Source organism: Camelina sativa, chromosome 12 (genome assembly GCF_000633955.1).
Source record: "Camelina sativa cultivar DH55 chromosome 12, Cs, whole genome shotgun sequence".
In the NCBI taxonomy this organism is placed as follows: domain Eukaryota; kingdom Viridiplantae; phylum Streptophyta; class Magnoliopsida; order Brassicales; family Brassicaceae; genus Camelina; species Camelina sativa.
Window position 1 is genome coordinate 11785096 of NC_025696.1, and position 12025 is coordinate 11797120.

A 12025-nucleotide genomic window follows, 5' to 3' on the forward strand; every position below is an offset into this window, starting at 1 on the left:
GACCTTATCTATAGCTAGAAACATAACTGTGGCAAAGATAGAAATATTGTCTGTCAGAAACAGATAGAGCAGATGAAGAAAGAAAGATCAGATGAATTGGATGTTGCACTTTGAAGAAAGAAAGATCAGATGAATTGGATGTTGCACTTTGATGAAAGTCTGGGTAGAGCCACTACATTAGCTCGCACCAACTCATTGTTGTTGTTGTTGCTGTTGTCGTCGTCTGCTGCTATAACGCCAACTTTGACAGTTTCAAGACATGCCAACTTGCCCAAGAAATGAATCATCTGTCTCAGCTCTTGAGAAGAACCTCCATAATCTGAGATTTCTAGCAACTTCACTTGACATGTCCATAAACAAGATATGTCCTTCTTCAAAATCTTCCTCCTCTTCTTCTCAGGGATGCAAGCGCATGCATCACCGCAGTTGTTTGTTACTCTGTGGACAAGACCCTGGAAAGCAGAGACCAAATTTTTGACATTATTATATATTATAGTAGTGGCAACAACAAAAATAAGTAAGAGATTGATTTGATATACCTTGATGGATAAAGCGTGTAGATTTGGACAACTCTTGAGCAGAAGTGGCATTACTTGCCAACCATTATTCTCGTTACTCTCAATAGATAAATTACGGAGGTTGTTGAAGACGGGCATGGAATTACAGCAGAAATGAAACGCCTATGATCGATCACAACCGGAAAAAAAAAAAACATAAAACACAAGTGAGAGACTGTCATTGATGCTGGTCCAAATGGAAATAGCAAAAACACACTGACCTCAAGGGAATCAGGACACAAGTGAAGGGTCGTGATGTTGCGGATACCCGCAACGAGATCTGTAACATCACCATACATAGGCGGCTTTTGTTCATCATCATCATAATCATAATCATAATCATAATCATAATCATAATCATAATCATAATCATAATCATAATCATAATCATAATCATAATCATAATCATAATCAACGTACTCCACCCATAACCTGAGACTCAGCCTGGCTTCGACAAGCGAATCCAAATCAGCAACCTCATAGTGTTGGGAGACAAAGCTAGAGTAGTCAAGGTACACAAGGCTTGGTGCTTCGAAATACACGATTCGGTGGTGAGCCGGTTGGTCGTAGGGAAGAATGGAAAAAATCACAAGTCGCTTGATGGATGCACATTCCACGTCCGTACCGCAACCAGCAATAGAGTCGGGACAATCACCATCACGTATGTATAAATCTTCGAGCACAGGGCAGCCATCGATGAGGAGAGAGTAGTAGTCATGACCAATCGAAGTTGATAAGAGAGAAAGTGATTTGAGGGCTGGGAGAAACACACGCTCGGCCTCAAGATCATATGCACCAGATAACGTGAGCTTCACGAGTGTGTTACTCGTGAAAAACTTGGTTTCGATACAAATACCGGAAAAAAGGGTGTGAGGTGCGTACAAGTGTAGTTCCAATAAATAAGGGTGTTCCAATGCAGTCAATATCCAACGGGTGAGGGGCAGACGACACAGAGACGATAGAGATAACTTGTTGATGTGAGAACTGGTGTTGGTGAGCACAAGAGCAAGTGTTTTATCTACGAAATCAGAGAAGAGATGTGAACCAGTAATGGCTTCTTCCTCGCTGGGATACACAACCACCGATTCATCAAAACAAAGGGTGTCTACAAGAAGGAGCAGATTCTTCCTGCTCCATCTCTTGGACAGAACCGATGTGGAAGCGGCCACTTTTGTCGGAAGTAAAGACAGGATTTTGCCAAGAATCTCATCTGGCAAATTGCTTATCAGATCTCTATCCATAATTCTCTACCTACACAATAAATACTAGATTAGGATAAATACTAGATTAGGATCCTCCCATCGATCTGAATCAAAACAATAGAAGCCAAAATTCGCAATCTTAAAAACGAACCAAAGATAGAGCCTTCAGATAGAAGAAGAGACACATGGTAATTCAGAAAGATAACAAATTTTGGACTAAATTAACACTTACCAGAGGACGATCCAAAAAGCTAGCTATAGATTTGCTCGAGCTTCTTGACGATGTGAAATTGAGAGACGGCGAGAGAGAGAGAGAAAAGCTTTTATAATAATAATTAGGGATCATAATACCAGTTTTCAGGTTTATTATTATTATTATTTTTTTCTAATTTCTTTTGGCCCCCAAATATCTAGATTTCCTTCTTTTTTCTTTTTCTTTTTTTTTTTTTTTTTTTTTTTTTTTTTTTTTTTTTCCATTTTGACTTTGTTAGTTGATACTCCCAATCACTTTTAAGAGTAACATGCTCTATGCTTGTAGCATTTCTCTACAAGACTCGGTTGCCTCTCATCTTGGCTTTCAACAAAACCGATGTTGCAGATCACAAGTTTGCTTTAGAGGTTATCTCTAACTGTCTACCTTCTTTTTTTTATTGTTGTTATACTACTCATGAGACATGAGCAGATTACGTTTTCTTTTTTTTTACACGGAAAATGTTATACGAAAAAGACTAATAGGAGACAAACACACTACTACCTTGAATCAAGAACATGCTTCTTTTTTTTTTATCAATGTATTGTGTTTATTATAATATACACTTTTGCTTACATTTGCATTTGTATTCATTTCATCATATTGCATAACAGCATAAGTATTTTACATCATCACTCAGGGTTTTGAGAAGCATTTAGACATATGTGTGTCGCATGTCAATGATCTAATATTGCCATGCCTTTGAAATAACCTCATTACACAAAACTATGTTGCCATACAGTGTGAATACCTGTACCTTTAATTGATCACAGGGCTTTGCAGGAGCTGCATCAAGATACGTTGTCTTCAGAACAGCTGTATAAATTTGCATTTTCTTTTTGATTTTTTTGATTTTTTTTTAATCCAAGTGCTATGCCTCCTCTGGATCAATTGATTTTTTAGTCTTAGTCTAAGTAATATACTCAAAAATTTCAATAAATGTATTCGAGCTCAAAATTTTATATTGATAAAAAATATTTTAAATTAAAATTTCGTGCATGCGCGGGTTCAAATTCTAGTGTTGTTATAAATGGTTGTTTTATTAATTACTATTAAATATTAAGCAACATATACTATTAAAAAGCAAAAAAGTGTTGTCGTTGATGATTATTTTTGAAGACGTGTTTGTATATCCAAAAACTTAACATGTTGTCGTTGAGTTTTGCTGTGGTATAAGAGAACTTGTATAGAAGAATAATATTGGGATGATGAAACTGAAAATGGTGATTTTTTTTTAGCAGTTGAGATCATACAAGAAGAAGAATTTTGCAACTCATGGATCCCATGGAGTCTTCTGGTGAGCAGGTGATTACTTCCATCTCTGTCACTTATACAATCAAATGATCACTGCTTTAAAAGATGTTATTGTAAGAGGCAAAGCTTGATTCTCATTATGTGCAGCATTTACAATATATAGAGCCTTGTACACAAGAGTTTTGCTAATGATTAATTACACATATATTCACTTTCTATATATCTCCTTTACACACCCCCTCAAGATGGAGGCAGTAGGCGGACTCCAATCTTGCGATTAAGTTCTTGAATCCATGGACCAGGTAGTGGTTTTGTTAAAGCATCCGCTAGCTGATCATGAGTGGAGACGTGAGTAACTCGAAGCATGCCTGACTGAATGTGTTCACGGACGAAATGGTAGTCGATCGCAACATGTTTCATCTTCGAGTGGAACACCGGATTGGCACAAAGGTATGTGGCTCCAATATTATCACAGTATATAACCGGAGCAACTGGAAGAGTGATTCCCATTTCAGTTAAGAGAGAGCAGATCCAGCGGAGTTCGGAGGCAGTATTGGCAACTGCTCTATATTCCGCTTCTGTAGATGAACGAGAGACACTCTTCTGTTTCTTCGAGGACCAAGAGATTGGACTACCACCAAAATAGACAATATACACATTTGTAGAAACATAATTACCTTTATCACGACCCCAATCAGCATCAGAAAAGGCGTGAACCGTTAACGGAGCATCACGACGGAGAAAAATACCAAGGGACTTGGTGCCAGCAAGATAACGTAGAATGCGCTTCGCCGCCTGCCAATGTTCGTTTGTAGGTTGATGCATGAACTGAGATAATTTGTTCACTGCAAAAGCAATGTCTGGCCGAGTGAAGGACATGTATTGGAGACTGCCAACAACCATGCGATATTCCTTGGCATCCGATAGAGCTGTGCCTGAGTAAAGTGTGAGTGGTTTTTGTGTCATGGGAGTGGGAACCAGCTTCGCGTCCAGCATGTGTGTCTTCGCCAAGAGGTCAGTTATATATTTTTGCTGCATTAGGTGAAGTCCACTGGCGGTGCGGGTAGCCTCAAGACCTAAGAAATAACTCAAAGCACCCAGGTCCTTGAGGGAAAAACGAACCGCGAGTGATGTATGGAAGGCACGAACCAGGGGAGCCTCACCAGCGATGATGATATCATCGACGTACACAAGAACATACATGTAATCACGACCTTGGTGATAGATGAATAAGGAGGCATCAGCAAGTGAGACTTTAAAACCTGATTGAAGGAGGAAATGCCGCAGTTCTTGATACCACGCGCGAGGCGCTTGTTTAAGACCATATAAGGCCTTATTCAAATGACACACGTGATGAGGACGGTCCTTGTCGACAAAACCCGGAGGCTGACTGACATAAACCTCTTCATTGAGAGTGCCTTGAAGGAATGCGTTGTTGATATCAACTTGTTAAATCGCCCAATTTCGTTTTACCGCAACCTCCAGAACCAACCGTACCGTAGTGGACTTGATAACAGGGCTAAAAGTCTCAGTGTAATCGATACCATATTGTTGGTTGAAGCCACGCGCAACCAATCTAGCCTTGTACCTGTCAATGGATCCATCAGGTTTGTATTTAAGGGTGAAAATCCACTTACAAGGTATAACTTGGCGGTTTGGTGTTGGAGGAACGACATCCCAAGTATGAAGACGGAGTTGAGCATTTATCTCGATGGCCATAGCGTTCCACCAATTCGGATCCCGAAGTGCCTCTGCCACAGTCGTTGGAATCACAGGGGAAGTGGACACGGTGAGGTTAAATTTTGGTTTTGGCTTCGTAATATGGTTTTTAGCGCGGGTTTTCATAGGATGGAGGTTTTGAGGAAGAGGTGGAGGGGTTGGCGATGGTGCTGGAGAGTTCGTTGGGAGAATTGGAGTGGGAGGAGTCGAGGGTGAGGAAGAGGACGATGTCGGAGAAGGTGTGGAAACAGGGGAAGGAGATGGAGACGAGGGTTGGATTGATGTTTCTGGGCTCAAGGATAGTGGGCTTGTGGGAGGAGTTGGGCCTGTAGGAGGTTGTGAATGTTGTGGTTGTGATGGGCCTGAGTGAGAGTGGGCCGGATTAGGATGATTATCATGAACCCGTTTGGTTCGAGTTTCATGATCGAGATCAGTGGATACCGAGGGCGATGACTGTGACACAGACGACGACGATACCGGTGACGGAGACGCAGCCGACCTCGGTGGAGATGTAGACTCAATGACCGGTGAGTTGGGAGGATGAGGACCTGAGCACGGAGGGGATGAATGAGCGGATGACGTTGGAACACGCAACACGGAGGTCCATTCTTGTGGAACAACGACCGGAGATGTGATGGACGAGTCAGAAGATGGAGGTGGCGTTGCAAACGGAAAACTGTTCTCAACAAACTAAACATGACGTGATATATAGATCCGACCGGTGGGAACGTCAAGACAAATATACGCACTCTGCGTAAGCGAATAGCCGAGGAAAACACAAGGTGTTGAGCGAGACTCGAGTTTGTTCTGGCGGTATGGGCGAAGCCACGGGTAACACACACAACCAAAGACTCGAAGCTTCAAGTAATTCGGTGGAACATGAAAGAGCTTCGAGTATGGAGAATCCCTTTTTAGAATATCAGTCGGCATGCGGTTGATTAAGTAAACCGCGGTAGCAAAGGCGTATGGCCAATATCATTTCGGAACTGACGGATGATCAAGTAAGGCGAGGCCGGTCTCAACAACGTGGCGGTGTTTCCTTTCGGAGATTCCATTGTGTTGAGGCGTATGGAGAGGTGTGGTGAGGTGTGATATCCCATTAGCCACCAAGAAAGAGCGCAAGGCAAGAAACTCTCCTCCATTATCCGAGTATAATGTTCGGATCTTACTCTGAAAGCGATTTTCGACTAGACCCTTGAAGGCAATAAAAACCTCTTTGACCTGCGATTTTTGTTTTAAAGGATAGAGCCAGGTGTATCTGGTGAAATGATCAAGAAAAATAAGATAGTATTTGTGATTATCTGTGGATATAATGGGTGAAGACCAAACATCAGTGTAAAGATATTCCAGGGGCTGTGAAGAAACAATTGTATTTGAGGAGAAAGGCAACTGATGACTTTTATTGCTTAAACACTCAGAACATGAAAATTGTTTTTCTGGAGAAGGAGAAAGAGGTAAAGAAAAGGTGGAAACAATACCTTTTAAAACAGAAAAAGATGGATGCCCTAGTCGAAAATGCCATGAAGAGAGATCGGTCTTGGAGGATGGTGTAGCCGAGAAAATGGAGATGGTGTTGGATGTGACCGGCCACTCATACAGCTCATTCTTAGTTCTGCCTTGGAGTAATTTGACCCCGTGCTCAGATCCTTCACCTGAAAGTATGCCGGATAGAAATGAACGGATACTTGATTACCATTGCATAATCGATAAACCGAGATAAGGTTTTTAGCAATATTAGGAACATATAAAACATCTGTAAGAGCAAGGGAGCGAGATGGGGTAGGGAGTAAAGCGGAACTGGTATGTGTGATCGGAAAACTAGACCCATCGGCAATGGTGACCTCTTCACCTCCAGTATACGGTTGATGAAGTGAGAGATTTGCAAGATCAGATGTTATGTGGTGTGTAGCACCAGAATCGCAAATCCAAGGGTTGTGCGATGACACGGCTGCAACGTTAGCTTGGGGTTACCATGGTCTTGGTGTCTAGCCACCGCTCGAAGGAGAGTAGCCGCGACCCGAAGCTTGAAGTTGCGAACACCACCGTGCACTGTGACCAAACACACCACAAATCTGGCAACGACCCTGATAGCCACGGGCATGAGAATCACATGAACCGGTGTTTGAGGAATTCCACTGTCCATGTGAAGCACCACGATGTTGATGACGATGGTTGGAGTTGTTATGACCACCTTTGTTCTTATAGGCCACCACATTCGCAGTAACCGGAACAGAGGAGGATGCATTAGCAAGGGATTGGAGCTTCAGTTCATAATTGATCAGCTTCTCATGGATCTCTGTCAACGATGGTGGTGTGTCACGGCCATCAATCTGATCAATAACAGGTTTGTAATCATCTGGAAGACCACCTAGCACAAAATCAACCTGGTCTTCATGATCCATCGGCCTTCCAAGCAAAGCGAGTTGGTCGAATCTCGTGGTGAAACCCTGAACATATTCATCAGCAGATCGGGTACCTTTCTTCCACTGTTTGATTTGTTCACGAATCTGTTTGATATGCACAAAGGGGGAAACAGACTTGTATCAGACATGAAAATAAGACGGAAAACTAAGGAAAAATCAGAACCAACATTCTCGTTTCCACATTATCCACAACTACAAAAGTCACTAGTGGATGCCCTTTTAACTACAAAGGTCAGGTCAAGGTGCGTGTGGCTGATTTTGAAGAAGATGAAGATTCAGTCTTGGTGGATTTCATCAAAAGGCACATCTTCTGGCCGTGCAATCACAACAGGTTCATCAGCGAACAGGGCTTTGAGGAAAGATGGAGTTTTCAAGGGATGCCGAGCCGTCATTCGTGGATACACAAACGCCAAGAAGTAGTATGCATGACCCGCTATCATTCCCTGTAGGTTGGACATAAAGCTTGAGGATGAGGATATAAAGCTTGAGGATGAGGATATAAAGAGAGATAGAGAGGGGTTACAAACTGGTTGAAACTGAATTAGGAGAGATTCCGTACCAGAAAATCCCCCCATGCACTTGCACCAACAAGGATAGAGAATCCAAGAAGCACCTGAAATTTCAGAATTTGAGCAAGGCCAGTTATATTATTGATCTAGTTAGGGAACTCCGCGATGAAAATATGAAAGTCCAACTCACCCATGGTAAATAAGCTGCTGTGAAAGTGAAAAGACCAAGGAAACTCATGTGGATGTAAGGATTTTGTTTACTCCATACATAGACCTGCAGAACAGAGGAAAATTTTCAAAGATGGTCTTGAGATGAATCAGTGAATTAGTTTTGAAACCAAAAGATAGAAGTTACCACTTACCATCATGAAAGTCAACGAATTGCTGAGGAAGATGATTTTGGAGAAGGAGACGGACAAATAAGGTATCATTCCACCAATGAGAACAATACCGGTTAAAACAGTTGCCCCAAATTAGAGCATGTAAAGGAAATCAGCAGTCTTTCCCCTGAAAGAGTTTTCTTCGAGGAGTTTGCAGTATCTAGCAAGAAAGAACATATGGAACAAAAAGTCCAAATCTGCAAAAATATTGATAGAAAAAAAGCCAAGGAAATGAATCCATACAGGAAACATTATAGTCGTAAGATCTCAAGGTTTTAATTAGAAGAAAATCGGGGAGCAGTGTCAATCGAACAAAGACCTTATCTATAGCTAGAAACATAACTGTGGCAAAGATAGAAATATTGTCTGTCAGAAACAGATAGAGCAGATGAAGAAAGAAAGATCAGATGAATTGGATGTTGCACTTTGAAGAAAGAAAGATCAGATGAATTGGATGTTGCACTTTGATGAAAGTCTGGGTAGAGCCACTACATTAGCTCGCACCAACTCATTGTTGTTGTTGTTGCTGTTGTCGTCGTCTGCTGCTATAACGCCAACTTTGACAGTTTCAAGACATGCCAACTTGCCCAAGAAATGAATCATCTGTCTCAGCTCTTGAGAAGAACCTCCATAATCTGAGATTTCTAGCAACTTCACTTGACATGTCCATAAACAAGATATGTCCTTCTTCAAAATCTTCCTCCTCTTCTTCTCAGGGATGCAAGCGCATGCATCACCGCAGTTGTTTGTTACTCTGTGGACAAGACCCTGGAAAGCAGAGACCAAATTTTTGACATTATTATATATTATAGTAGTGGCAACAACAAAAATAAGTAAGAGATTGATTTGATATACCTTGATGGATAAAGCGTGTAGATTTGGACAACTCTTGAGCAGAAGTGGCATTACTTGCCAACCATTATTCTCGTTACTCTCAATAGATAAATTACGGAGGTTGTTGAAGACGGGCATGGAATTACAGCAGAAATGAAACGCCATGGAAGAATCCGGATGCAACCCGCCAAACTCCAAACTGTTTAACGGATCAGACTCATTACTGTTAAGATAATAGTGATAAAAATGACAAGAACATATATACCTCTATAGTTGTGGTATTGCCGGAAACCAGCGAAATGTGCATGATCAAGAAACCATAACGCTCAAAGCAAATGCCAGGTTTAAAACTGCAGTAATGATGATGAGACGTTGTGAGATGGATTTGATAAGTGGAACCGAGAAAATCGATTAAACATAGTAACACTAGAAACAAGAAACGTACCAAATGCAAGAAAAGTAGTAGCAAGTGTGCCTGGGGTTCCAGGTATCTCTTCATCGCTAAAGAATGCAATGAAGTGCGGCATGAGAAGTAAAGTCACAAGAGTTGTTTCCAAAAAGGTGTAAAGCTGCATTTTGAAACACACAAAACTTAGTTATGACACAAAGAGGAATAATTTCAATCATATGGTTGCATAAACACACATGAATCTATCCTATGCCAAAAACAAAATTTTCTAATTTTGGTAAACAACATTAAAGGAAACTCTTTAAGCACAAATTCAACTCTAAAATCAGGAGCTAACTAAAAAGTTTGAACCTTTCTATGGGGAAGAGCAAAGCACAGGGATCAAAGTAGACTTACCAAGAAAAGAAGGAAATACTTATAATTAAGTGCCCCGACACAGTTAACAACCCAAACACAATGGTGGTCCATTTTCAACACACATCGCCCACCTAGATGTTATGAAAGCACAAATCAACTTCCTGCTCATTCAACAAATGCTATACAGAGAGAGCATGTGTATGTGACTGAGTGATCTTACAAACAGAGCAGTGATGGCAACGAGGAGGTTTAGGTTGATTGCATTTTCTACAAAACCGACTTCTTTGGTTGGAAGAATCCGGATGCAACCCGCCAAACTCCAAAGATTTCGAGGTGTTCCAAGCAGCAATGTATACAGACTGATAATTCATACACGTCCACCTTAGCTAACAGTCTCTCCCTTTCACTCTATGAGTTCTACCGTAATATAAGATCTGTTGGTGTTTCTGCAATCTCTGGTGCTGGAATGGATGATTTCTTCAAAGCCATTGAAGCAAGTTCTCAGGAATACATGGATACTTACAAGTAATGATACACCCTTCTCTTCAATTCACCCTCTTTTGTCTGCAAGTTCTATGCTTATGATTTGAGTTTTACTTCAGGGCTGATCTTGACAAGAGAATGTCAAAGAAGGAGCAGTTGGAAGAAGAACGAAAGAAACATGAGATGGACAAACTAAGAAAGGATATGGAGAGTTCTCAGGGAGGGATTGTGGTTTTAAACACTGGTCTGAAGGACAAAGATACATCAGAGAAGATGATGCTAGAGGAGTCTGATGAGGAATTTCAAGTTGACAGTGATGATGCCATAGATGAGGATGATGAAGATGAAGAGATGCATCGTTACTACCTATGAACTAAACTCAGAGACATAATCTTTCAGACTTTGTCAATTCGCTTTAACTGGCTGATTTGAACTGTGTTTTCCATGAACCGTAACCGGAAGAAGACTCTTGAGGTTTCAAACTTCTTAACAATAGTTGTTACTTCATCTTCGGATGAAAGGGAGTGTGACATATTCAAGTCAAATCCGTACTCTGCTCAAAAGAAGTATCATATCAATTAACCTTCCATATATCAAGAGAGTGTGACAAAAATGCTTAAGAAAAAAACCAATATGTAAACACATATATTTCCATTTTCTTACCTTCTCGACATTTAACAGATCCTTGCGCTTCATTCATCCCGTTGAAACCTTTTAATGAACTTTCTCCTTCGTTCTTTCTGTCAGACTCTTCTCTAATCCCATCTGATGTAACTGGACTCAAGAACTGACTGAACACATTATCTGAATGTTCCTCGATCTTGGCCGGTTCATTCAAATAGCTTACTCAACTGCTTACCCGAATCCAAAGACATCATTCTTAGATACAGAGTCATGAGTCATTACATTAGCTCGCACCAACTCATTGTTGTTGTTGTTGTTGTTGCTGTTGTCGTCGTCTGCTGTTAATACAGAGTCAGAGTCACTACATTAGCTCGCACCAACTCATTGTTCTTGTTGTTGTTGTTGCTGTTGTCGTCGTCTGCTGTTAATACAGAGTCAAGAGTCATTACATTGTCATGATTCAAGTAAGAGATATGACCAAGGCTACATTTCATCTTTTGTGCTTCACTTTCAGTAATAATTAGCTTTCCTTTTAGCTAAAATTAACAAGTTGCATTTACCCTTGAATCTCTCAGTCATACTGGAGAGGTTATCTCACACGAAAAGCCTCAAAGTCTCAAGTTCTGGATCTGAGAGTAAGAATGCAAACTTCTGCAGCAAACATAGATGACAAGAAACGGTTGATAAAAAAGCTTCTTTCTGCGCTTTCGGAACTACTGTTCATGAAAAAGGTCCACAACATTCTTCACATTTGTGAAACTTTGGGTGAGTTGAGTTTCTCAGCATCCTTTATTTACGTACAGAACCATGTGAAACAAGACTATAACATGTTTCCTCTTCAGATTCGGCAACAAAATACTCTGAGAAATGTTGTGAAGAGCTTGTGGAAGCTGGAGCGATAGACAAGTTGCTAACAAAGATCCGGTCTGCAAGCAGAAGCATCCCTGATCAAGAAGTTTCAAAACATGCACTATCAACTTTGAGTCACCTTGCTCGATATCCACAAATGGCAGATGAGCTAATT

At 40.9% G+C, this 12025-nt stretch overlaps 4 protein-coding genes and 1 long non-coding RNA gene across 6 annotated transcripts in view; 1 reads left to right on the forward strand and 4 right to left on the reverse strand.

Moving 5' to 3' along the window:
- Window positions 1-10559, forward strand: part of LOC104731354 (GPN-loop GTPase 1-like) — a 16736-nt gene extending 6177 nt beyond the window's left edge. Inside the window, exons 5-7 of the mRNA XM_010450696.2 lie at window positions 7614-7619; window positions 10216-10419; window positions 10497-10559. Coding sequence (XP_010448998.1) covers window positions 7614-7619; window positions 10216-10257 — 48 coding nt within the window. The 3' untranslated portion in view covers window positions 10258-10419; window positions 10497-10559. The remainder of the gene's footprint in view (window positions 1-7613; window positions 7620-10215; window positions 10420-10496) is intronic.
- On the reverse strand, window positions 8-2114 carry LOC104731353 (F-box/LRR-repeat protein At1g48400-like). Of its 2 annotated transcripts, none has more exons than XM_010450694.2 (4): window positions 1992-2114; window positions 779-1808; window positions 540-680; window positions 8-452 (listed from the first exon to the last, which is right to left on the reverse strand). In XM_010450694.2, the coding sequence occupies exons 2-4, from the start codon at window positions 1796-1798 to the stop codon at window positions 126-128; spliced, it is 1488 nt and encodes a 495-aa protein (XP_010448996.1). In that variant the 5' UTR covers window positions 1799-1808; window positions 1992-2114; the 3' UTR covers window positions 8-125. The 2 variants fall into 2 exon arrangements, with proteins under 2 accessions (XP_010448996.1, XP_010448997.1); XM_010450695.2 differs by having other exon boundaries at window positions 779-1822; window positions 1992-2082.
- Window positions 7552-8486, reverse strand: LOC104731351 (derlin-2.1-like). Its single transcript, XM_019234116.1, has 4 exons — window positions 8277-8486; window positions 8105-8188; window positions 7965-8018; window positions 7552-7848 (listed from the first exon to the last, which is right to left on the reverse strand). The coding sequence occupies exons 1-4, from the start codon at window positions 8343-8345 to the stop codon at window positions 7681-7683; spliced, it is 375 nt and encodes a 124-aa protein (XP_019089661.1). The 5' UTR covers window positions 8346-8486; the 3' UTR covers window positions 7552-7680.
- Window positions 8473-9285, reverse strand: LOC104731350 (F-box/LRR-repeat protein At1g48400). Its single transcript, XM_010450693.2, has 2 exons — window positions 9150-9285; window positions 8473-9062 (listed from the first exon to the last, which is right to left on the reverse strand). The coding sequence occupies exons 1-2, from the start codon at window positions 9264-9266 to the stop codon at window positions 8736-8738; spliced, it is 444 nt and encodes a 147-aa protein (XP_010448995.1). The 5' UTR covers window positions 9267-9285; the 3' UTR covers window positions 8473-8735.
- Window positions 9446-10019, reverse strand: LOC109128190. The gene is made up of 3 exons (XR_002034677.1): window positions 9934-10019; window positions 9574-9697; window positions 9446-9478 (listed from the first exon to the last, which is right to left on the reverse strand). It is a non-coding gene; the product is annotated as an uncharacterized LOC109128190 (long non-coding RNA).

Excerpts from the sequence above, each read along its gene's own strand:
- LOC104731351 (XM_019234116.1), bottom strand. The coding sequence starts at position 8,345 with ATGATACCTTATTTGTCCGTCTCCTTCTCCAAAATCATCTTCCTCAGC. Across the intron at positions 8,019-8,104 it reads CAGCAGCTTATTTACCATGG|GTGCTTCTTGGATTCTCTAT; the intron begins GTGAGTTGGACT and ends CTGAAATTTCAG. Across the intron at positions 7,849-7,964 it reads GTGCATGGGGGGATTTTCTG|GGAATGATAGCGGGTCATGC; the intron begins GTACGGAATCTC and ends TCCAACCTACAG.
- LOC104731353 (XM_010450694.2), bottom strand. The coding sequence starts at position 1,798 with ATGGATAGAGATCTGATAAGCAATTTGCCAGATGAGATTCTTGGCAAA. Across the intron at positions 681-778 it reads TGTGTCCTGATTCCCTTGAG|GCGTTTCATTTCTGCTGTAA; the intron begins GTCAGTGTGTTT and ends GATCGATCATAG. Across the intron at positions 453-539 it reads TACACGCTTTATCCATCAAG|GGTCTTGTCCACAGAGTAAC; the intron begins GTATATCAAATC and ends TCTGCTTTCCAG.
- LOC104731350 (XM_010450693.2), bottom strand. The coding sequence starts at position 9,266 with ATGCCCGTCTTCAACAACCTCCGTAATTTATCTATTGAGAGTAACGAG. Across the intron at positions 9,063-9,149 it reads TACACGCTTTATCCATCAAG|GGTCTTGTCCACAGAGTAAC; the intron begins GTATATCAAATC and ends TCTGCTTTCCAG.